The sequence below is a fragment of the Aotus nancymaae genome, unplaced genomic scaffold (genome assembly GCF_030222135.1).
Source record: "Aotus nancymaae isolate 86718 unplaced genomic scaffold, 86718_ANA_hifiasm-v0.15.2.pri h1tg000019l, whole genome shotgun sequence".
Taxonomy (NCBI): Eukaryota; Metazoa; Chordata; class Mammalia; order Primates; family Aotidae; genus Aotus; species Aotus nancymaae.
In genome coordinates, this window is record NW_026988431.1 from 15,855,963 (window position 1) to 15,882,929 (window position 26,967).

At 40.5% G+C, this 26,967-nt stretch overlaps 1 protein-coding gene across 3 annotated transcripts in view; it reads right to left on the reverse strand.

The window, feature by feature from the left end:
• FNDC3B (fibronectin type III domain containing 3B) overlaps positions 1-26,967 on the reverse strand; it is a 371,599-nt gene that overhangs the window by 25,732 nt on the left and 318,900 nt on the right. For all 3 annotated transcript variants that reach the window (XM_012466702.2, XM_021674622.2, XM_064378642.1), the window contains exons 19-23: positions 26,109-26,281; positions 23,961-24,074; positions 23,365-23,514; positions 18,058-18,338; positions 6,854-7,066 (exon numbers count right to left, since the gene is read on the reverse strand). In XM_012466702.2, coding sequence (XP_012322125.1) covers positions 6,854-7,066; positions 18,058-18,338; positions 23,365-23,514; positions 23,961-24,074; positions 26,109-26,281 — 931 coding nt within the window. The remainder of the gene's footprint in view (positions 1-6,853; positions 7,067-18,057; positions 18,339-23,364; positions 23,515-23,960; positions 24,075-26,108; positions 26,282-26,967) is intronic.

Consider the following 26,967-nt stretch of genomic DNA (forward strand, 5'->3'; position numbering starts at 1 on the left):
CCTAAACTTCTCTTGTTTCAAAGGCTAAACTTTTATGCTCCTTTTCTAAGAAATAATAATGTTTCTCTCTTTTTTTATTTTTTGAGATGGAGTCTTGCTCTGTTGCCCAGGATGGAGTGCAGTGGCACAATCTCAGTTCACTGCAACCTCTGTCTCCCAGGTTCAAGCAATTATCCTGTTTCAGGCTCCCAAGTAGCTGGGACTATAGGCGCCTGCCACCATGACCAGCTAATTTGTGTATTTTTAGTAGAGACAGGGTTTCACCAAGCTGGCCAGGCTGGTCTCGAACTCCTGACCTCGTGATCTGCCCGCCTCGGCCTTCCAATGTGCTGGGATTACAGGCATGAGTCACTGCCTCAGGCCAAAAATGTTTCTACAATCTTTTTTTTTTTCTCCATCAATTAAGGACTGAAGAGAGCTATCATTATTTGCATCTTGTAGTAGGGGAAATTAAGGCAAAAAGAACTGAAGGAATATGCCTCTAGTCAACTAGAAATTCAGCAACAGATCTGGGATTTCGACAGAGATTTGACACCCATGTCAAGAATCATGACAGCCTTCTGGTGGATATAATATGAAAATGTCACTTATCAAAGACGATCATAGGGATCAGGGACTAGTCAGAGAAGCACTGGAAACAAATCCTGGGGGTTTCTTATGGGCCGGGTCCTGAGCTGGCTGCCTCACATCTATTTCATTTAATTCAGTAACATGGTCTGAGAAACGTTAAGCAGGAGTTTGTTCTACAGTAGGCAGACTGAGAAAGTTCACACCTCCTCAGTGCTCATATACTCCAGACATTTTTTTTTTTTTAGAATCAGGGTCTCACTCTGTTGCCCAGGCTGGAGTGTAGTGGTGCGATCACAGCTCACTGCAACCTCAAACTCCTAGGTTCAAGGGATCCTCCCACCTCAGCCTCTGGAATAGCTGGGACCCAGTGTGCGGCTCCATGCCTGGCTAAGTTTTTAAGAATTGTTTTAGAGAAAGGGTCTCACTACGCTGCTCAGGTTTCTGGCCACTTTTATTAGCCGCCTAGTGTGTACTGTTTCAGGGTTTTTATATGCAGATTCTTTTTGTCCCTCTCTAATAGCTGACAGGCAGGCTCCCTGTACACATGACACGGCCCCTCCAATTTTGCTGGCCAAAAGGAAAAGTGTCCTGGGCACAAGGGCTGAGTTAATGGAGGGCAAGTGGTAATTATCTGCTCGATCAGATCCCTCTTCCCCCAGCCCAATTTCATGGGAGCCTTGGTTTAAAAAACACTGCTGTCTGACTAAACCTCAATAACAGATTAACCATAAATGCATTCCTGGAATTTACGTTCTTCTCGCCTCAGTGCTATGTACAATTATCAGGGAACATAGGCCCACAGGGGTCAGGACAAGGGGCAGCATCAACTCCAATTCTGTTAGGGCAGCATTTCAGTTCAGTAACACAGATAAACACATCTTTAAAATCGTCGGCACAGCGCTACAATCTGAAAACGCACACGCTGATCCTGTTATTCTAGTGCCTGTATTACGTTAATGTAGTTTTATGGAAATGTTTACTTTGGAGATATATTTTTCGGGTATAACACGGGAACCAAAGACATTCGTATCTTCTGTCCTGGATCTGTTAAGAATAACAGACTTAATCATTCTAAGGCCAAACTAATTTAATTTTTGTTTTGCTGTTAAATATCTTATACTGTCTGCTTATTGTTTAATGTTAATTTATTTCCCTCAGGAAAATAAGGTCTGATAGTCCACATATCTCATAAGGCCTAGCACACAGTAGTAATTCAAGAAAAAAAAAAAATCGCTGATTGAATGATCATAATCTAATCATTGGAATAAACTTAGTTCTATAAACATGAAATATCACTTTAAGGCTGCTTCCTACATAAATATGGACTGGGAATCTTCAGTATCGTAAGTCAGAATAAATGGGAAACAAATGTCCTACACCAGGTGGAAGAATCATTTCAACACAGCAAGTCCAGGTGATCTAGATGAATTCTAGGCTGATTTGCCTGGAGCCAGGAGTTTGAGCAAGATGCTCTTTGGGATCCCTTTCGTTTACAAGAAATATGCCCAAACTGAAGGGGAAAAAAGCACCAGGTCTCAAAATAACAAAATAGAGACAGTCACTTGGAGAAAGACTCAGGGCATCTTTCTGTGCTTTGGAGGATGTGTCTGTAATTTCCATCCTATCCTAAGTATTCATCACCGTCTTCATCCCAAGGCTCCCCAGGCATGAGGTTACAAGACTGGGATCCTTTTAAGACTCATCCAACCTGTCAGCTTTTCTAAGAAGCCTTCTGGGTTCATTTGATTTTAAGCCTACCTTAGAGGCCGTTGTTCAGCTTTCCCTCTATACCCTGGTACACGTGTCAATCTTCAGGCCTTCCAAATCATCATTTGCTTTAATGCATCTGTGTCCCACCATCACCCACCAGACTGTGAGCTCCTTAAGGGCAAGGATCTAGCTTTGCCATCTTTGTCCATCCAATACTTAAACAGTGCCTCTACTTGACACATAAAACTCCAATAACTGGCCGGGCGCGGTGGCTCACGCCTGTAATCCCAGCACTTTGGGAGGCGGAGGCGGGTGGATCACGAGGTCAAGAGATCAAGACCATACTGGTCAACATGGTGAAACCCCGTCTCTACTAAAAATACAAAAAAATTAGCTGGGCATGGTGGCGCACACCTGTAATCTCAGCTACTCAGGAGGCTGAGGCAGGAGAATTGCCTGAACCCAGGAGGTGGAGGTGTCGGTGAGCCAAGATCGCGCCATTGCATTCCAGCCTGGGTAACAAGAGCGAAACTACGTCTCAAAAAAAGAAAAAAAAAAAAAAAAACAACTCCAATAACTGTAAGTTGAAATCAGTTCATCAGAAACAATGTATTTTTTTTTTCACCTAAATGGTAGAAGGCTTTGGTAGAAAGCCTACTTTCTACTATTCAAGAACTAAATAATGTAGACAAAGCTCTCAAGGCTTAGCGCTCTGTGGGCATGCAATGAACAGAAGCTTCCTGGGAGGAAGCCTTTAAAAACGACAACAACAAAACAATAAAAATATGTTTCCTTTAGAATGTTAAAAACATTTTTGGCTAAACGTTGTATTTATAAATCTCTGGGTCATTTCAAAGGTTTGGAATGAGAGGTATATAAATCAATGTCGTAAATCAGTACATCACAGGTGCAGAATCTTAGGGGTTTTTAGACACTATGTAGTTACTCTTAAGGGAAGTTAGTATTTTTCTTATTTTCTTATTTATGACTAGCAGAAGCTAAAAATATGAAGAAAAAAGGGCAACACGCCCCAATCATTTACAAGGGATGCCTTTTCATAAAGGATTTAATTCACAAATACTCTACACTGATTTGCTGCTTTAAGGTGAAAAGGTGAAAGGACATCAGAGATCATCTCCTAGTTTAACTCCTTTATTTAATGAACGAGGAAATGTGAAGAGCAATTGTTCAACTCTTTAATAATTATCAAGCACAGATATATTAATTTTCATTTTTCTTCTGTTACAAAATACGCTTTAAGTGCTAAGAAGAACACGTAAACAGCTGGCTAGGACTCCCATACAACTTAGACATCAGCAGCTTTATTTTCAAAGTCCCACAGTGCCTGTGTAGAAAGTGTTCATGGTAACACTTCAAAGCTGCTTCCTACATAAATATGGACTGGGACTCCTCAGTATGGTAAGCCGGAATAGATGGGAAACAAATGTCCTATTCCAGGGGGAAAATCCTTTCAATACAGCAAGTCCAGGTGATGTAGATGAATTTTAGGTTGATTTGTATTGAGGAAGGGTTCTCGCAAGATGCTCTTTAGGACACCTTTTATTTACATAAAATACTCCCAAATTTAAGGGAAAAAAAAATCTCTTTGAGAGTCCACAGGTAAGAAAGTAAAATAACAATTAAGCCTATCTATGGTTCTCGTCTTGGCCACAAGCGGGATATCTCATTTTGGCCACATTCATAAATAACGCATATGCTAAAGAATATGTGCTTTACAAGTAGACGCTCCTCTAGCAACAAGTTCAATGAAAAAGACAGCTGCCCCTTGGGAAGGAGACACTGTTCTTTTCAACTGCAGAAGCCAGGTCCTAAAGAACCCTGAGGAGACTACATTGACCAAGACTATGCCAACAATAAGTATTATGATGTATCCAACTCCAATTGTTCCCATGTGTCAAGCTCCAAAGTTATAGGCTTGAATTCAAAGGGCCACTCACTGCAAGAGTTCAGTTTCGAGACACTGAAGAAGGTCATCTTCAAACTAAAATTAGGCTGTTTTCATTCTATTAAATCTCAGGAAAAGTATTCACAAATAGAATGAGAATTTATTAGGCTCTGTATTCCCATCACTTTAATAACTTTCTGAGAGCCTTGACAAATCTAATTTAAAACGATAAATTTGGACTCTAGCTCCTATAATTAAGAAAAATACTGTCCCTAATGTGAAGTTTTCTTAAATTGTCATTTAAATGTAGGCCAGTCATTTATTTGACGAAAAAGGCAAGCCTTGGGCTTTTGGAAAGGGGAAGAAATAACATGTATTGATTACTAGATTCTGCACTATTTTTTGTCTGGCATATTGAAATGCCTCATGCCAGCAAACTCATTTGGAAAAGTGCTTGGGGAGCTTTTGTTCCATGCCCAGGAGCCCCTGTGTCATGTAAAACCTTGGATCAGACTACACGTCTATATAGTTCTCTGTATGGGGCACAGTGGACTGCTGCCCCACACAGGGCAGGATCATAGCAAGAGGGAGTGCCCTTCTTGAGGCAGAGCCTTCACTTTCCATATTTATTTTTTCTTTTTTTTAAAGACGGGGTTTCACCATGTTGGTCAGGCTGGTCTTGAACTCCCGACCTCAGGTGATCTGCCCGCCTTGGCCTCCAAAGTGCTTGGATTACAGGCGTGAGCCACCACGCCCAGCCTCACTTCCCATATTTCTAAGACAGCAGTAGAGGCAGGGCAATGGGAATTGAGAGGCATTGGCTTTTACCCCCATTTGGCTAGCTACCAATTTTAACAACTTTTCTGTACTTCACTTTTTTTTTTCTAAAACAGCACAACTAGAAGATATTTTCCAAGGATTTACCGCCAATGGAAGCCACAGGCCTGGAAAAACATGAAAAGACATTTAAAATTTTCCAATGCTAGCTTTATACATGTATTGTGATTTTTGTTAGTTCACAATTCCCGTTCTTGCCAGCCCTCTCCTGTTGAGTTGTCCCTGGCCAGTAAAATAATAAGCCCCTGAAAACACATCTGAAGGCACACAGCACAGTAAGATGAATGATGTTGTGTATCGGTGAGTATGAATTTAATCTCTCATGAACCTATCAAAAGAAGCCTTACCTTCTCTGTGTTTTCTTCTCTAGAACTCATTTTCAAGAGGATATTTTTGTTCTGTCATTAAAATTACCAGGTCTGCCAGGTTCTTCAAAGCCAAGCTCAAATGTCACCTCTTTCAAGAAACCTTTCCTGATCTTTTAAACCAGATGGTCTCTGCCTCCTTCAAACTCCCAAAGCACTTTTTTCCTATGACACTAATGTTCTGTGGCCATTTTTAAAATTGATATTATGCTCCTAGAGATAGAACCTTGTGTGCTTTTTTTTTTGGGGGGGACGCAGTTTCGCTCGTTACCCAGGCTGGAGTGCAATGGCGCGATCTCGGCTCACCGCACCTCCGCCTCCTGGGTTCAGGCAATTTTCCTGCCTCAGCCTCCCGAGTAGCTGGGATTACAGGCATGCACCACCATGCCCAGCTAATTTTTTGTATTAGTAGAGACGGGGTTTCACCATGTTGACCAGGATGGTCTCGATCTCTTGACCTCGTGATCCACCCGCCTCGGACTCCCAAAGTGCTGGGATTACAGGCTTGAGCCACCGCGCCCGGCCACACCTTGTGTGCTTTTTAATCAGGCCCATAGGGCCCCACTGCACTGAAATCCATCCAAGTGCCCGACTACAGAGTAGGGGGTGGAGACTGGAATGAGGTTTTCTGTGTAACTAGAACAGTTTCCGTGTGTAAAGGAACAGAATAGTATAATGCATAAAAGGAAATGACAGAAATGCTTCTACCCAGACGCTGATCAGCATTTTAGCTGTCTTGGTTTTATGGTGATCTCCCATCCCCTTTGCCTGATTCTCTGATGAGGACTTTTGGTAACAGAACATTCTGTCACCGTTAACTTTTGCTTGACATCAGACTATTTCTAAACACAGTTTGGCTGCCTGTCTTCTGATCGGCCATTTTCAGAGGAAATGAAGTTAGGTGAAACAAATACTACGTGAAAGGCTGCATTTGATTTCGACAGCCAAGAGTGTTTCCTGGGCATGGAGTCTTACGAAGAATCTCCTATTTGGGCTGGTTAATTTGATATTGCACTGCCCATAGTTCCAGGGTACAATCCCCAACTGTACATCACCTACAGCTATTTCACATTGGTAAACATGTTTGTCCTGATGGTTACTGAATATTTAAAGAGGTTGAGTCTTATTTCCCTCTGCACTCATGACTAATATAATGCTATTACGTACAGTGGACCTGAATTTGACAATTTTCTTTAGATAATTTCTCTCCATTATCTGGCTTGATGAAAGGAAAAAAAAGTGCATATTATCCCATATAGGGAAATTAGGATCTTTAGAATGTTTAGAGATTCCAAATGGAGAATAAAGAGAACTCTAGGTATAAAACGCAGGACTTAAGTCAAAGGAAACCTTTGAACAAGAAGGAAGAGTGTCTTCCTGCATGCAAGTAGGAATGTACAATTGAGATTCCATCCCACAAGCCAAAGCCACAGAAGCTTCAGGAGCATCGTCGCCTCCACCTCACCTCTTGTTTCTGTCTTCCAGCTGTAGTGTGTACACCATGTCATCAGCAGCATGTGTCTTGGAGTTACTGTCTCCCCATTTTAGCTTCAGGCTCTGAGGACCAGCAGCAGCACATTCTAGCCTAGGAGGCAAGGGTGGTAATGGCCGAGTTTTGGCTTTAATGAACTGACTAAATGGTCCAGCTCCAATTTCATTTATAGCCTGAATTCTGATCCTACAGAAAGGAAAAAAAAAAATAACAGACAACGCAGGTTAATGCAGCAGCAATTCTTCATTCAAAATAAACACTGAGTATAGTATTTATTACTTGCTTTTAAGCCAGTACCATGGAACAAAGAAAAACAAAGTAGCTCAAGACAAACAGAAGCACTGGGTAGCTCAGTGCACAGACTATACTCTCTATTTTAAAAAATAATAGCAAAAAAGTACATAGCAAGATATCTCTTAGTTCTTTAATAATAAAAAAAAATAGGTTTGTTGTCTCAGGGAAGATATCCTAAAGATAACGTTTTTATATTTTGCCCTAGTCACCCTTTACCTACCTCATGGTAAGTTTTTTAAGTAGGTGAGGTATCAAGAGTAAACTAAATAGGGGAACAAATGAGTCTCCTTTAGAGTCAAACACAAAGGACAACTCACCAACAGGACATTTCATGTCTCTCGTTTGCCAGCCTAATCCAACCATCTCTGTAAGTCCTTAATTAGAGCTAAGCATGTAGATATTGCTAGTAACAGGATGCCATCCAGAGGTGTGAAAATCTTAGCTGGATATTTACCATGTGCAGCACAGAGTTAGGGGTAAGAAAGATATTACCTTTATCGTCTATGAATTTAAAATCAAAGAGTTAAAATGTACATACAAAGTGTTATTTTAGACCAGGTATAGTGGCTCACACCTATAATTCTAGCACTTTGAGAAGCTGAGGCAGGAGGATTGCCTGAGTCCAGAAGTTTGAGACCAGGCTGGGCCACACAGTGAAACTCCATCTGTACAAAAAATAATTTAGTGGGCATAGTGGCACATGCCCGTAGTCCCAGTATTCAGTAGGCTGTGGTGGGAGAATTGTTTGAGCAACACAAAATGAACTAACAGAAAACTGGTAGTGAGAAGTAGAGGGTTGCTCTAAAGATACCTGAAAATGTGGAACTGGCTTTGGAAGTGGGTAATGGGCAGACACTGGAAGAGTCTGGAGGACTCAGAAGACAGGAAAGCCTGGAACTTCTTAGAGACTGATTAAGTGGTCATGACCAAAGTGTTGACAGAAATATAGGCAGTGAAGGCCGTGCTGATGAGGTCTCAGATGGAATGAGGAACATTTAGGAACTGGAGCAAAGAACTTGGCTGCATTGTTTCCATGTCCCAGGGCTTTGTGGAAGGCTGAACTTAAGAGTGATAACTTAGGATATCTGGCAAAAGAAATTTCTGAGAGTAAAGTGTTCAAGAGGTGACCTGGCTGCTTCTAACAACCTATGATCAGATATGGGAGCAAAGGTATGACTTAACGTTAGAACTTATAATTAAAAAGGGAAGCAGAGAGTACCAATTTAGAAAATTTGCAGCTTGGCAATATGGTAGAGAAGGAAAGAGTATTTTCAGGAGAAGAATCAAAGCAGTCTTCAGAGCAACCACTTGCTAGAGCGATTAGCCTGATTAAAAGGGAGCCTGGTGCTAATATTCAAGATAATGGGAAAAATCCCTTACAGGTATTTCAGAAATCTTGGAGGCATAGCCCCTATCCTCCAGAGGTCTAGGAGAACAGATTAATTAACGGCTTCTTGAGGCCTCATTAGAAGCATATGCTGACACCATGCTTTCTGTATAGCCTATAGAACCAAAGATTTTGTACAGCCTACAGTTTATTGAGACAAGTCTCTTTTCTTTATAAATTAAAAAAAAAAGTTATGTGGAAAGGCAAAGGAACTAAAATAGCTAATGCAAAATTTAAAAATAGGAATAAAGTTTAAATAATCACACTACCTGATTTCAGGACTTAATATGAAGCTACAGTAATCAAGTGAGTGTGGTACCAGTAAAGAGAAAAACATCTAGATCAATACAAGAGAATACAGACTCAGAAACAGACCTACACAAACGCAGCCAATTGATTTTTGGCAAAGATGCAAAAGCAGTCCAGTGGAGAAAGGACAGTCTTTTCAGCAAATGGTGTTGGAATAATTGGATATCAATAGGAGGAAAATAAACCACATCTTCAACCTTGCACCTTATACAAATCTAAGCTCAAAACGGACCATAGATCCAAATGTAGAATATCAAACTTTTAAGAAGAAAACACAGAAGAAAATCTGTTACCTAGAATTAAGTAAAGAGTTTTTGAATATGACATGAAAAGCATGATCTTACATAAAATTAAAAAAAAAAAGAAAAACTGGATTTCATCAAAATTGGAAACTTTTGCACTGTTAAGAGAATGAAAACAACTATAGACAGGATCAAAATATGTGCCAATATTTCATCTGACAGACCATTTGTATCCAGGATGTATAATGACCTCCCAAAACTCAGTTAAGAAAATAATCCATTAAAAATGGGCAGAAGACGAATAGACACCCACCAGAGAGGACATACAGATGTCAAATAGGGACAGAAAAACACGTCTGACATCATTAGCCATTAGGAAAATGCAACCGAAACCCACGATGTAATACCATTTTGTTAAAACAAAGTGCTGGCAGGGATAAGGTACAACCGGAACTCTCCTATTTTGCTGGTGATAATGAAAAATGGTAAGGCCACATAGGAAAACAGTTTCTTTTTAAATATACACTTATTACATGACCCAGGAATCCCAATCCTAGGTATTTACTCTAGAAAAATTAATATTTATGTTCACATAAAAACCTGCACACAAATGTTTACAGCAGCTCTACTTAAAAAACCTGCACACAAATGTTTATAGCAGCTCTACTTATAATCATCTAAAACCAGATAAGTATGTGCCTCATGGTTTGGAATGCAGTAAATATTCATCTCTGATAAGGTAGAGCAAAAACTCCATTGCAAAGGGCCTACTTTTCCCAGACTATTACGCTGGGGCTGCATCAAGTCTTTTGTAGATAAAGCAATTTAAGTCTCTCAGTATAACACTGAGACTAAAACCCTTCCTTGCCTCCCACATGAGTCTTATAAGACTGCTTTATGGTATTAAGAGAAGAGTTTCTATGATTGCAATGTAACATATTTTTCTGCAACTGGAAATGAAAAATCTTTTTAAAAAGGCAGTCATGATGGCAGAAATTACTACCCTCCTTCCTGTTGTAATCGAGCGAGCGGGAAATCACCACTGAGACAAAGACTAGGCCAAATTGCAGGGTCTCTATTGCCGGCGGCCACGGAGGACTCGTCTCTCTCTAACCCGCCGCCCCGAAAGGAGGGTGTCAAGACCTTTCATGCCTGTAAACCACCTCCTGGGCGGGGATGAGGGTGAGGGGCTTCAGAGAGTCCGAGGGCCAGGGGACTTTGGACATTTCGTAAACCACCTCCTGGGTGGGGGTGGCGGCGAGGGGCTTCGGACATTCCGAGGGCCAGGGGACTTTGGACATTCCATAAACCACCTCCTGGGCAGGGGTGGGGGTGAGGGGCTTCGGACATTCCCAGGGCCAGTGGACTTTGGACATCCACCTCCTGGGCAAGGGGTGAGGGTGAGGGGCTTCGGACATTCCGAGGGGGAGGGGACTTCCCTGGATATTCCAATTGTTACTTAAGTGGTTCACAGAAGTCAAGATAAGCGTTAGTTTACACATTGTCTGGGTAGGGTGGAAATTACAGAACTTAGTTACTTACTACAAGTCGTAGGGGCCAAGATGGCGTGGGTTTGGACTGCTTGCCTGTCACATTAGGGTTACAGAGAGCAGTTTCAACGGAAAGCTGAGGTACAGCAGAGGTATGCAGTTTATAGGGCCATTACCATGTCACACTTCCCTTCTCAGGAAAAGGGAATTAAGCGGGACATTAAGTTTTAGTCTTTCTTCAATAATCTAACACATTTCCTCACCGACAAAGTTTACATGAAAGTCCTTCCAGTGTCCAAAACCACCATTCCTTCCCTTTATGCTAGATACAAACATTCCCTAGACGCCAGAGGCCAAGATGCTTTCTGCCATCTGCTGGCTCAGCTTGTATTCCAGGTGGTCCTACTCTATGGTCTGTGCTGCCCCAATAGCTCTTAGCTACTTTAATACACACACAAAAAATGAGGTAATGAGGTCCTTAAGATTGTTGTTCTATTCCACTCAAGAAAAAGAATGCTAAGAGATTTAAATTACTTATGAGAATTTAGAAATAGTTTAGAAGATACAAGTATCAAGATATAAAAATACATTTAGATTTGATATTTCTGTTGGAAATTCATTTATTTTTTCAAAGCTTCTCTAGTATTTCGGTTCTTTACATCTTTAGCTCTACGGTTCTCTAATCTTTCACTGCGTATTTGCTAGGCATATAATCTTAACCTTAACACACACACAACCCCTCCCCCACCACCACCACGAATACTATGGTAACATTTAATATTCTTTAGTGGTGTGGCCTCTTTGGGAATCTTGCTCATCACTTTGGAGACCTTGGAAAAATTACTGAACACTCTCAAGTAACAGTTTTCTTATCTATATAATGGGGACAGTGACTATTTTCTGCAATTACAAAGAAGATTACTGAACTAAGATAAGGGATGTAAGAAGCACTTTCTAATTTTTAGTATTTTACACTCCACAATAAAATCAGGGAGGATTCAAGGCAGCCGAAAGCGCTGGCAGACGTTCAAGTGTGAATTTTCTGGAGTCATGATCCTGATGTCCTTTTTGAGAGCGTCACGCCTTCCCAACAGTGCCGGCACAGCGGCACGTCTTCACTGCGGCTGCGCTATGACACCACCTCACTTTGTAACATGAGTAACTTGCCGATCCCACCTCTGTCTTTTCTTCCTCCAAGTAATGGCCAAGGACCCAGCAACAGCTGACAGGATGGGCTTCTTTATAAGCCATCCGCAGGAAGGTGAGGGTTGGACAAAGATCTCAGGAACTGAAGAAAACAATGGCAAGCATCACTACACACAGTGAGAACTTGCTCTGGTCCAGAAAATGTGCTATAGAGCGGGAACTGCCATGATATCTGCCTTGAGAGATGAGGAAACTAAAGTTAAACTGGCAGACGTTAAATAATTTGATCTAAATGACACAGTGGCTACTAAGGATTGGAAGCTAGGTTTGACATCTGCAATATCATCTCTGACTTCTATGCTGACCCCATAAGGTAGGAGGTACTTTGTCTGTTTTACAGCTGAAGGCGCTGCAGCTCAGCTAGGTCACGCCAGACACAGGCTAGATCCAGGTGCAAACGGGACCCCCTTAGGTGCGAAGGCCTTTAGCATCTGACGCACCATACTCTCATATCGTAGCAGGGACCAAATATGGCTACAGATCCGCCAAATGATCATTTTTAATTCAAACCACACTTTCAGTTCAACAATGACCATCTGCCATGAAAGTAGGCATTTAGAAGAGTCAACAAGTTTACTTCACTTTATTCAAACAGCAACTGGCCCTGAAATCAACTACCTAGATTTTAAAATACTCACTTCGACCTATCCTACATTTTTACAAAAACACATTTTGTTTCAGCAAAAATGCATGAACATTTATCTGTATAGCCCATGCACTGGGCTAACATTAATTATTTCTAGTGTGATGTAACATTCAAAATTGAAAAAAACTGAGGAACTGATAAAATGGAACAAGATGATGTCTTTTTGCATTCTGGGGAAAATATGAAGGCCTCAGAACACAGGAGGCTGAGCCAGCTGAATGAGGACTAAGGCAGTTACTAACTGTTTTGGTTTAGGGTGAAAAACACAGTATGTGAAAGTAATTTCCTAATTCCAGTAAGAGGTGACATTGGACTAATGGGCAAAACAAACATTAACCTGAGCAACCCAAGAATTCATCTCAGAAAATAAAAACTGAGTCTCAAGTTTTTTTAACTAAAGTCTATCCCAAATCCAAACTTCAGAAGTTTTCTCTTTAGCTCAAGTAACATGCTAATCTTGAAACTTATATAAAATCTGCAGGTCTCTTTGTTTTTTTTTTTTTTTGAGACGGAGTTTCGCTCTTGTTACCCAGGCTAGAGTGCAATGGCGCCATCTCGGCTCACTGCAACCTCCGCCTCCCGGGTTCAAGCAATTCTCCTGCCTCAGCCTCCTGAGCAGCTGGGATTACAGGCGCACGCCACCGTGCCCAGCTAATTTTTTGTATTTTTAGTAGAGACGGGGTTTCACCATGTTGACCAGGATGGTCTTGATCTCTTGACCTCGTGATCCACCCGCCTCGGCCTCCCAAAGTGCTGGGATTACAGGCGTGAGCCACTGCGCCTGGCAGGTCTCTGTTTTAACTTGCATTATGTCAGTTTAAAAAATCTTCAGTTCCTCAAATTAAGTACAAAAAAAAGTGGCATTTTCCTTTCCAATTTGGAGAAGTGATGTAACCCCAAGCAATTTCTATCTTGGCCAGGCTGATGTGAAAAATCTCCTCGTGTGTCCATGAGTCTGCGATATCCATCAATATACTAATATCACTGATTGAACAAATCAACTAAAGAACCATAATCTTTATAAATTTTGATTAAAAATCCACTATTAAAAGATCAAATTTTATATGCCAAATACACTCCTGCTTTAGAAGACCATAGCCTTCTACAATGCACTGTATATACATATACAAAATCAAATTTCTACTACAAAATATCTTAAAAGAAGAATGGCTTTTGAAACAAACAAGCTGGGAAGACTTCCCCCATCAGGACTGGCCATCCTGGAACTCAGGATGTCAAGAGTGTGGGTGTGAGGGAGACGGAGGAGAGGGCCCTCAGGTAAAGGGCTAGGGTAGGAGCAGCCTGAGAAGCAAAAGACAGGCAGGTTTTTACAACACCTCACTCCAGATTATAATCTAATTAAGAAAAATAGGAGAGAAGAGAATAATCATCAGAAAACATCTGAAGTATGAAATCATAACAAATACAGAGCCGGGCGCGGTGGCTCAAGCCTGTAATCCCAGCACTTTGGGAGGCCGAGGCGGGGGGATCATGAGGTCAAGAAATCGAGACCATCCTGGTCAACATGGTGAAACCCCGTCTCTACTAATACAAAAAATTAGCTGGGCATGGTGGTGCATGCCTGTAATCCCAGTTACTCGGGAGGCTGAGGCAGGAGAATTGCCTGAACCCAGGAGGTGGAGGTTGCGGTGAGCCGAGATCGCGCCATTGCACTCCAGCCTGGGTAACAAGAGCGAAACTCCATCTCAAAAAAAAAAAAAAAACACAAAAACAAAAACAAATACAGAAAATCCCTTTTGGCAGGGACAAGATGTGCTCAGAGTAGAGTTATTCACAGAAGGCTTCCTGAAGTGGGCAAGTTCCTGCTCCTGACAGGTCCTTTGACACCAACGCCACCATTCCAGCTCCAGGCACTGAGACTTGCTCCTCTCATACCCTGCTCTGAAGGCAAAAAACCTTCAAGGATAATGCCAGGTTTCTACAGATAACCTTTCTACTTATAATCTCGTCACAACCCATCTTTCAGTTCATTTCTTCAATACCAAACATTAACCACAGATTTACTGATAATTTATTTACTCTGTGTCAGGCCCCATACTAGGTACCTGACCTCTCATCTACAATACCCAAAAACTCTGTTAAGCAGTGAAAATTATTATCCCTTTTTTTACTGGTCAGGAAACGGAGGCACAGAGGGCTTAAATAACTTGCCAAAGGTTGCAGAGACAATAAATGAGGGATAGGACTGAAGTCAAGGCTGTCTGACTCCAGTCTGTTACTACCCAACTGCTCAGAACTTGTCTCCTAGTAAAGCCCACCTCACCTCCTTATGATAAAATGTTTTATGATTCACTTCTTGGCAGCTTAACACAGTGCTTACCATATAGTAAGGACTCAATACATGTTATTTTTAAGCCTTTTTTTACTTAGCAAAAGGAGTACAAATGAGCGTAACAAACAAATCTACTTTAAGTTCTCGTTGCCTGCCAGCTCAGTATGAGTCAGGCATATAAGGTTGTTGCAAAAAAGTAATCTCAGGCAGCCTCACTAACTGCTCAGGATGGGGAACACAACAGTCCTGGTCTCCTCTGAGCCAGCCGACCAGACCATTCCTTGAGATCTGGGCACGGCACGTCAGAGACGCCATCGAAAACCAGAAAACATTCAAAGAAGAGGATGGAGGCAGTTACAGATAAGTCACGCTAGTGAAGACAATGTAAATGATGGCGGGGGCAATGAAATGAGACACAGCTGGCGTTACAAGGATGTTTAGGCCCGCTCTGGGGCTGACTAAATTGCAGTCCACAGGAGGAAGGCTCGGACATCCGGATTTTGAAAAGGTTCTCCAGGCAACTCTTATATACATTGACATTTAAGAATCACTGCTCTAGAGTAGAGGTTTTCAAACTTTCATAAGCATCAGAAATTCCTCAAAGATTAATTAAAGCACCAAGTGCTAGGCCCCACCTATAGATTTTCTAATTGAGTAGGTCGGGGGTGGAGCCTGATAATTTGCATTTTATCGAATTCCCAGATGATGCTAATGCTGCTGGTCCACGGACCACACTTTGAGAATCACTGCGGTCAAGTTCTAAGGCCAAGAGTTGATTTTAGATATAGAGAGGTTTATCCACGAAGAGAATGGACTGCCTGGCAAGTGGAAGCTAGACCCATTGCTCCTGTCACTGAAGACGCTCAAGCCAAGGACTGGGAAGGGGTGAAACCAGGTGATCCTATGACCCTCTTTTTTTTTTTTTTGAGACGGAGTTTCGCTCTTGTTACCCAGGCTGGAGTGCAATGGCGCGATCTCGGCTCACCACAACCTCCACCTGCTGGGTTCAGGTAATTCTCCTGCCTCAGCCTCCTGAGTAGCTGGGATTACAGGCACGCGCCACCATGCCCAGCTAATTTTTTGTGTTTTTAATAGAGACGGGGTTTCACCATGTTGACCAGGATGGTCTCGATCTCTTGATCTCGTGATCCACCTGCCTCGGCCTCCCAACCTATAACCCTCTTATATTGACAAATCTATGACTACTTGGCTGAAAACACACAAGCAAAGTTAGGTTTTTCAGTTTTAGTAATTATTTTTCCTTCAAACTAAAGGAGAAATTCAATTTCTAACTCCATTATAAACTTAAAAGAATGCCTTTAAAAGCAGCATTGTAATTCCAATGAAATTTCTACAGAGTGTTAATTAGCAAGCCAATGGGTAAGTAGTATGCTATAACAGCACCCATGGAGAAATGGCTGATCCATTGAAAACCCTTTTTGGCATTAGTAAATTTACTAAAGAGGTGTCCAACCCTGTCCTGGCAACACAGAGAAAGAATAAGCTTGGTGTGAGAACAATATATAACTGCTGAAGCCTTAAAAAAAAGAAAAAAGAAAAGAAAAAAGTCTTTTTTATTTTTTGAGATGAAGTCTCTCTCTGTGGTCCAGGCTGGAGTGCAGCGGCGCGATCTTGGCTCACCGCAACCTCCGCCTCCCGGGTTCAGGCAATTCTCCTGCCTCAGTCTCCTGAGTAGCTGGGATTACAGGCGTGTGCCACTACGCCCAGCTAATTTTTGTATTTTTAGTAGAGACGAGGTTTCACCATGTTGGTCAGGCTGGTCTTGAACTCCTGACCTTGTGGTCTGCCCACCTTGGCCTCCCAAAGTGCTGGGATTACAGGCGTGAACCACCACACCCAGCTCCAGAAACAAGTCTTTTATCCAAGCTCCATGGCCTGCTTAAAATGTTTCATTCCACATGTTTTTATCTAGAACATCATGATCTGTGCATTTATATTTTAACCAATTTATAGGACCGAAAAAAGGCTAAGTAAAAGTTGATTGGGCCAAAATTATACCTTTGGTTCCTTGAAATATTTATTTTGTATTTCACTATAGTTATTGCAATTATGTTTTTAAAACATAAAACAAGACGACTCTGGGTTGACTAGACTTCTATTAATACTATTTAGTATACCCAATGTGTACTATGAAAAGTAAAATTCCTAAAGCTGTAAACAGGTTGGTCTTAAATATGAATTATTTTTACTACCTCAAGTATGAAATGCCCAATTTATAATTTGTTGACTGGCCAGCAAAGACTGTTTAAAGGTTTTTTTTTTTTTTTTGGCCAAGATCATACTGTATGACTAGGACCAAAGATTTGCCTTTTCTAAAGCTATTCGATTTCCATGTAATCTGTCTAAAATGGTATCTTCAAAGCTATCTTATAAGGAAAAGGTGGATTCTCCCAATTTGAGTTTCTTTTCACATTCAGCTCAATATACTAGCCTTGGCACATTAATACTGAATTAAATTACTTATGCTATATTCATTAAATACTTTTTTTTTTTAAAGATGGGGTTTCAACATGATGGCCAGGCTGGTCTTGAACTCCTGACGTCAGGTGATCCACCCACCTTGGCCTCCCAAAGTGCTAGGATTACAGGCGTGAGCCACCGCACCCGGCCCATTAAATACTTTTTAAATAGAGTCTTGAGGTTTTACCATCCCAATCTAAGCTCACCTTTCCAAGTTTCCACGCTACTAAACCATTTCATCTTCTCTATAATAGCATGATCCTCTGCGGTACTTTCTGGATGTGGAAGGTATTTTTGATAAATTCATCTGTTACCTAGCATTTCCTTAGTAAAGAATGATTCTCAACATGTGTTCCCTCAGTTGAGCCCTTGAGCTCTTGATAAACAACTATAGGCTGTTTAATAAAAGTCAACATATCTCCAAGGCCATCCTTTTAGAAATCTTAAAAGTTTCACCATCATCTAAGCCACCCTTAAGGTTGGCACAATATCTGGAAGAAGCAAAATTCTTGGGCTATCATATTGCCAAAGCCCTTTTATAATTTCTGCCTTGAATGTTCAGAGGATGGACTTGAGGATTTGAGTCCACTCTGGGGTAGAGATGGGTGTGGGTCAGAGTGAATACAAACCAGTTCAGTGAGTCCCTGAACTGTGTGGCTTTTTCACAGGTTTTCTGGCCTTAGGGATCAAGGTGGGACAGTACCCTGGACATCTGGGCTCTTAGAAACAGCTGGGAGATTGACATTCGCTTGGTAATTTTCTCCAAGAGATTTACTTAGAGCCCCAAGTGCTGATGTGTTGATGCAGATTTCTCCTCCCCTGCACTCACCGGTAGGTGGTTTCTGGAAGGAGATCTTTCATAATGTGGGAGGTGGTGTTGCCCACGGTAATGCTAGTGTCTCCAAGATCAATGTTGTAAGCAAGGATTTCAGATCCGTTATTGCACGGCTCTTCCCAGTTCAGTACAAGGCACGCAGAAGGTGAATCAGGGTAGGCATTGAGGGGCTCCTCCTCCAGGACACAGAGAGTGCAGACAGGGTCAGGGGTAGATGCTGGCGTCTGGCAAAGGACAAGTTCACTGTACGGCCCTGCTCCTGCTTGATTGAAGGCCTACAAAACAGAACAGCAAGACAAAGGCCATATTACACCATCAGCACATTTTGATGCCTCGGAGTTAGCTGCCATTCAATAAATCTGAAGTAGTCTCTATCTATTACCAGACATGGAGGTAGAAATAAATCCTAGAAAATGTCCACTATCCGCTGACCACCTTCCAAAAAATGCCAACCACATTTTCCCCATTATTAAAGCAAAATATGGCCACCATCGTTTCTTATGAAAAATAATTTTAAAATAACATTTTATAATTGCATGATCTATTTCAGTTTATACATCATCTTACGTGATTTTCATAACCTTCCATGGTAGATCTTTAATGGTAAGTATTCTTATCTGCCTTTTACAGAGATGAGAACTCAGAGTCAGATTAGAGAACTTAGACCTCAGATTTAGAGGCAAAGCTGGGACTGGAATCCAGTTCATCTGACTTTGAAGTCTAGAGCTGTCCTGGAATAGCAATAGGAATTCTGGAAAAGGCCTCTACTATTTTCCACATGAATGATAAACTCATCCCTGAAGTCACTCCTCAGCACTCCCCTGACTCTACCCAAGAGCAACAGCTGACAATGTGATCACGCCCAATCTTTCACGTGCTTATTCATCACTTGGTCTCCAAGATGCCACACTGGTTTCCCCTCCTACCTTACCTGCTGCTGCTTCTCAATCACCTTTACTGGTTGCTACCATCGCCCTGATCTCTTAACGCTGGTGAGTATCATCACTCAGTACTTGGGTAACTCCTCTTTTCTACCTCTACTCAAACTTTTGGAGATGTCATCTTGTCTCAAGGAGTAAATGCCACTGATAACCTACTCCCAAATTCGGATGTGTAGCCCAGTCCTCCGAATACTGGTCTAGGGTTATCCGTATTCAACTACTGAGTATCTCCACTTGTATGTGCAACAGGCATCTCAAATGCAAATGTCCACACAGCTCCTCATCCCCATCCCATCCCTCTTTACAAAAGCCTGACTGTGTCTCCTGCGGTTCATCTCATCCTTCAGAGCACTCAAGTCAGAAGTAAGTCATCCCTGGACACCTTTCCTCCTCTCATACCCCTCTCTCCAGGCCATCAGCACACCCTGTATTACCCTACTCCAACTATACTCTCTCGCATCTGGTTATTTTGATGACCTCCTAGCTGGCATCTATGTTGGCCCTTGCTAAACAGTTTACATTCACAGGAATCAGAGTGATTTCAGCTAAAACATGAATCGGGATTTTTGGTTCAAAGTCCTTCAGTGGGCTTCCATCTTATTCAGAATCAACTTTGAAGTTCTCACAAAACTCTACAAGACCCTACGTGATCTGCTGTTCACCACCACTCCCCTTCAGAAACCTGGTAGCACTGTGACTTCACTGCCTGCTCCTCTCGCCTTTACTTTTCTGCTCCAGCTACCCTGGCTTCCCAGCTGCTCCATAGGGATACCAAGTTCGCTGCCTCCTCGGGGCCTTTGCACTTGGCTGCTCCTCCTATCCAGAAAGCTTTTTCTCCAGACATCTGCAGAGCTCGCTCTATCACCTTCATTTGAGAGAAGGTCTGTAGATGTCACCTGTTCAGTGAGCCCTCTCTGAACACGTTGAAACTTGCAGTCCTTCCCCGCTGCGGTCTTCCACATTTCCCATTTCCCTTCTTTGCTATACTTTACATCATGACACTTAATCACTGACACAGAATATAGCATATTTACTCCTCTGATTAGAAAGCAAGTTACGTAAGAGCAAAGTTGCCCGTCTGGCTCACTGTTGTATTTCTGGCAGCTGTACTTGAAACAGAGTATGTGTTCCATCAATGTCATCAAGATTTTCTTTCTTAGAAAAACATTTGGCAGATTTCTTACAAACGTGAATTACTCTAAAACTGAGTTCTCATTTAGTTTACTGGACAGCTTATGAGGTTGAATTACAAAACTAAAGTTTTTTTTTTTTTTTTTTAGATTGTCTCACTTTGACTCTGTTTGGAGTTCAGTGGCACAACCTCCATCTGCTAGGTTCAATCGATCCTCCCACTTTAGCCTTCTGAGTAGATGGGACCACAGGCACATACCACCACGCCTGGCTATGTTTGAGCTCTTAAATCAAGGTCTAAAACAAAACTTATAACTCCTTTCTTAATTTCAAAGAAGCAAGCTTAAAGCATTTATTTGAATAGAGTTTCACAGCTGAAACTCTATTGGAATATTTTGTCATATCTATTTCTGTTTGATTACAATACCTCAACACCTAAACTCTCTTTTTGGAAAAACTTCAACATCACAAATTATTTTATGAGTATATATTTTGAGATTTTGGTGCTGATACAAATTTATCATGGGGCAGAAAAATAGGATATCATGGAGCCCGATGTTTGTATCAACTAAAGCTTTGTATCACCATATCACAGAAGGAGAAGAACAAGGCTTCTAAGAGTTGGAGCTTCGTTCAAACCTTGATTCCATTATTTAATAACTGTGTGATCTTAGGTGAGTTAATCTCTCTAAGGTTGTTTCCTCAGCTGTAAAACGGGGACAATAATGCCTAATTCATACAATTACTGTAAAGATTAAATTGGTTAATACGTAAAATCCTGGCAGAGTATGAGGCTGACAGTAGGAGCTACGCTTCCTTCCTTCCCACTGGGAAAATCAAGAACAAAATCGTATGTTCTCTATTTTTTCAAACACCTTTTTATTTTGTACTATTTTTATACTTAGAGAAAAGTTGCAAAAATAGTACAGAGAAATTTCTGTGTATCTCTCACTCTGCTTTTCTGAAGAGAAATGTTACAGAACTACAGAATAATGATCAAAATCAGGAAATCATCACTGATACTACACTATTACCATACAGACCTAATTAGAATCTTACCAGTTCTTCCAGTGTTCTTTTTCTATTCCAGGTTCCTACTTTCTTTTAACTCGCTTGGCTCTATAGAAATCATTTCTTGATTTACACCACTTTTTATTAGGTTTTCAAATAAAATTTAATTCAAAATCATCTTTTCATAAATAATAGTATGCCCATGAACAGAATTGCATTGGTATTTAATTAAAATAGTCCTAAGAATATAAAAATTCAAAAATTCCTAAGCAAAACAAGAAATGTTCCACCAAATTTCTATAAAACACAGTATAGGTATTATAATAATTAAATTATTATTATTATTTTGAGACAGGCTCTCAGTCTGCCACCCAGGCTGGAGTACAGTGTGCAGTCACAGGTCACTATAGCCTTGACCTCTCCCACTTCAGGCTCCTGAGTAGCAAGGACTACAGATGCCTGGCTAATTTTTGTACTTTTTTTGTAGAGGAGGGGTTTTGCCATGCTTTCCAGGCTGTCTCTAACTTCTGAGTTCAAGCGATCAGCCTGCCTCAGCCTCGTACAGTGCTGGGATTACAAATGTGAGCCACCATGCCCAGCCAATATTTAAGGTGCCAAATATTAAAAAAAATCGGGGTTTAATTTGACTTTGTAATAATATTGAATGAAAGTAAGTCATATTTGGTCCAAAAATAACAATACATCAATATAGAAAAGAGATCCATTTACTGGCAATAATCCTTAAGCGTGGCAATGGTAATTTTAAAAGTACGACCCCCTTCATAAGGTCACTTTATTATAAATAAGTATAGGCATTTGAAAAATATATTTCTACTCCTGTTAATACAAGGAGGCAAGATTATTATGCAGGTTCTATTCTTATTAATGTATCTTTCATAATGTAGCTCTGGGATATTAATGCTAAGACAACATATACTCTGAAATAGAAAAAAGGAAATATAATAGCATTTTAAAGAAACACCAAAACCATAATGGAGTGAAGCTCTTTATTGGGGTGGCAGACAGCTCTTTACTTATATCCTGCCTTGATACACAAACAAGAGTGTGGCACATAATTTAACCTTTTCCCAATGACTCAGCATCACTATTATAAAGATCAGACAATTTGCTGTGATACTGACTCACTGTCAAAGGTTAATTACATCCCAGGTGCTTCATTGGAGAAGAAAGAAAGGTATATAACAAAAGAGTTCAATCAGAAATGTTTCAATTAAAGCAGACTTCAGAATTTAACAGAAATGCTTCAGTTGATCTGGAAAATTAAGTTATGAAGGGAATATTTTCTCCAAAGAGGCCAGAGACATTGAGTATACTTGTATAAGCAATTTGATCCATGATTTAAATCAGGTGGGAACTTGACTTTGGCATCTCTGCTTCTTTATCTATTCAAATCTAAATGTGTAAGAAGACGGGCTCTTCAAGGTCTGGTTAATCTTTTTATCTCTCTTCCTGATCTTCCTTTCATCCTAGTACAAAGTACTATAGTGCGCAAGAAACGTTACTCAACAAATGGAAAGAGAAGAATAAAGAACTCTATTTTCTTGAGACACTAGGGTTTTACATAGAAAAAATAATAACATATCCAAGTGAGTAAAATAAATGTAAACCCATGGTTATTGTCACTCTGGGGGGTTAGGCTATGAACCAATTTTTCTTGATGTTGTTCTATCTGGACTCCCAAGCGGAAGCTTACAGATAACCAGCCTTGATAATTGTCACTAGGAGGTGGGAGGTGGGGTCCTGTAATCTAATGCAGACTAGTCCAAATTATTTTTGGCTCCATTTAACAACTTACAAAATAATTTTCTGTCTTCTGCCAGTTCTAAAGAGTCTTTCCCACTGAAATGTGCATCTCTGGGGAATGAGACAGAAGGCTCCTTCCCTAAGCAGCTGTGTCATCTTTCCCTTGGACTTGGGTCATTTATTCAGCAAACTGATGAACAGACAAGATACCAGGGTGGTGAGAAGTAGAATGGAGAAGAATCTTGTTTTGCTCTTAAGTTTCAGAATTTCCTAGAGAGATGGAAATTAACTGCAAAATACCAAAACAACCAAATTTATTTTCATTTAAACAGACTCTTTTTTTCCATATGATACTTCCCGACAGCCTCTATCACAAGCCTTTGAGTGGGTTTCCCAAAGTGTCTTTCATGGAACACCAGTCCTTGTGAGTAACATCCAAATAACGTCAACTTACCTGTAGTCTACAGCAATATTGTGCAGCAGGCAACAGGTCTCTTATTTCAAAATGGGTGTCTGTCCCACAATAAATGACTTCTAAGGATTCTTCATCTTCTCCCCATTCCAACCTGTACTCTGAGATGTCAGCACCAGAACTATCAGGACTCTGGAAAGGCAGAAATTAGTTAATCATTCCACTGAGACGAGAACCCTATTGTGCTTGTATTCAATGAACTAAAATGGGAAAGAGAGCCACAAGCCCCAGAATATTCCAAACACATATAAAAGAAAGGCATGATCACAAATATATACACCTACTATGTACTGACAAAATTTTTTTTAATTTAGAAATTTTAAAATAAAATAAAAATTTTTTAAAAAGAAAGGCGTGAGAAACAATTTCCTGTCAATTCTGACTGTGGTAAAATTTCCACAGTTCTAAATGACATAAGCAAGTGGTAAGTACCAAGGGTGATTACTATAGGATACAGAGAAAAAAAAATCATCTGCATGTGCATTTTGGACTTGTAGCTTCCTTATAACTTGTATTTGTATTTGGGGGTAGATACAAATAGAAGAAACAGAAGTTGATGCAGAATATGCCTGACTTACCTCCCAATTCACTAAGACACATCCATCAGGCGTAAAAGAAATACAAGGTGCTTTGCACTGTCCAGGGGGTCCTGCAGCAGTGGTAATCTCTGAGACATCAGAATAGGGACCATACTGAAAGAAGACACACACACACACGTATGTACATATGTGTGTATGTGTTTGCATATAAAAGTTTATAATCAAAAGCTAGGCTAACATCATCATCAACGCAATTAATTAACAAATACTACCCAATGATTTTCACTTTCAATTCAATGTGTAAGTTTTTCTCCTGCTTACATTCCCTGAGTAGTAGATAACTGTCATTTTTTAAAATTGAAAATAATTAGTTGGTTGACAAAATATTTTTCCTTTCTTAAGACATCCAAAATAAAAACATGCTGATTTTTGACAAAACAGGGCAATCTGCTTTCATAGAAATAAGTCAGATGCCCACTGCAGTTTAATTTTTAATGCATAAAAATATACTTGGAATTGGTGATGATCAAATTCTAAGTATTTCTTCTAGTGACTGGCATTTTCCATTTTGAAAACGGATGCTTCTGTAATGTTTTCTCAGCGTGTTCCCATCACTTCACCTATTCAAGGGTATACACTGCACTCCTGATTTACCATCAGTGACCACACTGCTCAGAGCCAGGAATCGCTAGAGACTTAGCACAATTTGAGAGAGTCACAACCGCCTGAACCACCCATTTTAATGGTGGCATATTTGACACTTCAAAGGTTTGGGGCAAAGAGTAAACACTTTCCAGGTTAGCAAAATATGTGACTGTACTTTTCAAAATGGGAAAAAAAGATGGAAAAAAAAAAACAAACACCTCTCAACATAACTTGCAAAGATACTGAGGAGTCGGGGGAAGCTCTCTGAAATGGACCTCAGAAGATGACTACAGCAATACGTATGGCTAATTTCTAACACAACAGGGATAAACCCAAGCTGAAGATAGTTTCTTTATAGGATAAATCAGTGAAAGGGCTGAGAAAGTACAATTCATGCCAGCCCAGCTGCACACCGATCTCTGTTGAGGCAGTGAGTTAACTGAAAGTTGATGGGAGGATGGGATAGACACAACAGTGTGTTCACCATCATCCATCTTCTCTTCGTTCACATGACTGTAAGTTCCGGTGCATAAGAGTTACTGTTTAGACTTTTTTGTTCTCATTTAAATACCACTGTTGTGTCTGAAATTCTTTTCTACTGGAGAATTACAAGAAACCCAGTTCTAGGTGCTCTGCCCAGGAACAGCTATTCTTTTACTCCTTTACTTTCTTAATAAATTTGCTTTCACTTAAAACAAAAAGTCACTGCCAGTTGGGCTTTTTTGTTTTTTAAAGAAATCATCAATTAATTAATTATATTTATTTGCATGGACCCCCATCTATGCAAACCACTGGGACTTTGGAGGGGGCGCTTAGCATTAGCTGGCTTTACCCATATCCTTCTCATCTCTTTTATGCTTCATCAATCTCTGGCTCCACCCCAAAGCCCCACAGTTACTGGGACTCTCACTGCTCATTATGAATCTCCCTCTAAATTCACATCATTTGGCAATTTTGAAGAAAAAAAGGACAACCACCTTTGTGGATATAATATAGACAAATACATTCTCAATCTCTGATAGCCCCACTTGACATCTCCAGATGGAGCAGAAGAAAGGCCAGAGTCCTACAGTTTTCACTTGAAACAAAACAAAAACCAGTGAGCTGGCGTCCCCAGCCACTACCCCTCTCTAGTTGTAGAAACTGACCTAAGATGTTGCTGGTTCATTTAGATGAACGGTATAAAACTTTCATTAGAACTATTATCTAGTCCTAACTTTCCTTAACTGATAAAGTTAACAGGAGAAGAGGACATTTTCTAAAAATTATCTAAAGTATCTACCGCGTGATATCCTTATTAACCTTGAATGTGATCTTAATAGAATGATACGAGGACAAAAGAAACAGAAAACTTCTAATGCTGGGTGTATATGAAATCACAACAGTATCAACTCAGAATTAAGATTTACAGACACCCCATCAATGGTTGTCAAGGTTGCATCAATACTGCCACAAATTTCAGGAGGGTAGAGAAATGTGCTAGCACTTTGGGCTCTGGTTATGCATTCTGATTCTGGTTATAGTGTAGACGCTCATACTCACCCCTCCGTCATTCAGAGCCCTCACCCTGAAGCGATACACGGTTCCGGGAAGCAGGTTGCCAACAGTGCACTCCAGCTCTGGGCCGTGGTACACCTCCGAGGCTACGTCTTCAGGCTCTGTCATCTCCACGCTGTACTCTGAGACCTCACAGCCACTTTCAGATGCGGGAACATCTGGGAATGAAGAATTTTTTTTCATCTTAGAAAACTTTGGGGCTTCCAATTGACCAAATTGCACCAGATTTCACACAGTTGTGCAAAATATCACATAGGCGGCCTGTCCTCAGTATCTCCCTTACAAAAGAATCCCTGCCCACCGAAGAAAAAAAAAAGAGATATAAAAATAAGAGTTTCTGAATGATGTTATCCACTCTCCAAAGCAAGTCCATTTATTTAATTACATTGATAAAATAATCCCCAAATAATGGAACATTAGATAATATTCGTTTATATTCTGATGCTAGGTAAGTGGAAGAAAAAGAGGGATGAAAAAATCTCTTATCACTAACTTGAAACCAAAGGTCATATGAAATCAAAAGACAGCACCCCAAATTGGCAAAATTTATTATATTTTAGACATAAAAGTGGTGGGAAAACAGTCTGCTAGAGAGTTCTGTACATCTGTGCTTATAATTTTACATGGTGTATAACTGCTGGCACAAGAATCGCTAATACAGCTTAAGTCAATACCGTAAAAACGTCGGGACCCGCACAGGACAACGCAGAAGAGGTGATACACACAAAGACGAAGAAGAATTTGATGTTATCTTAGAAACCATTCTTTGGTTTAATTTCTAAATCGAGCACAAAAATCTTTTTTCCAATAATGAAGTTGAAAAATTCTTTTTTTTTTTTTTTGA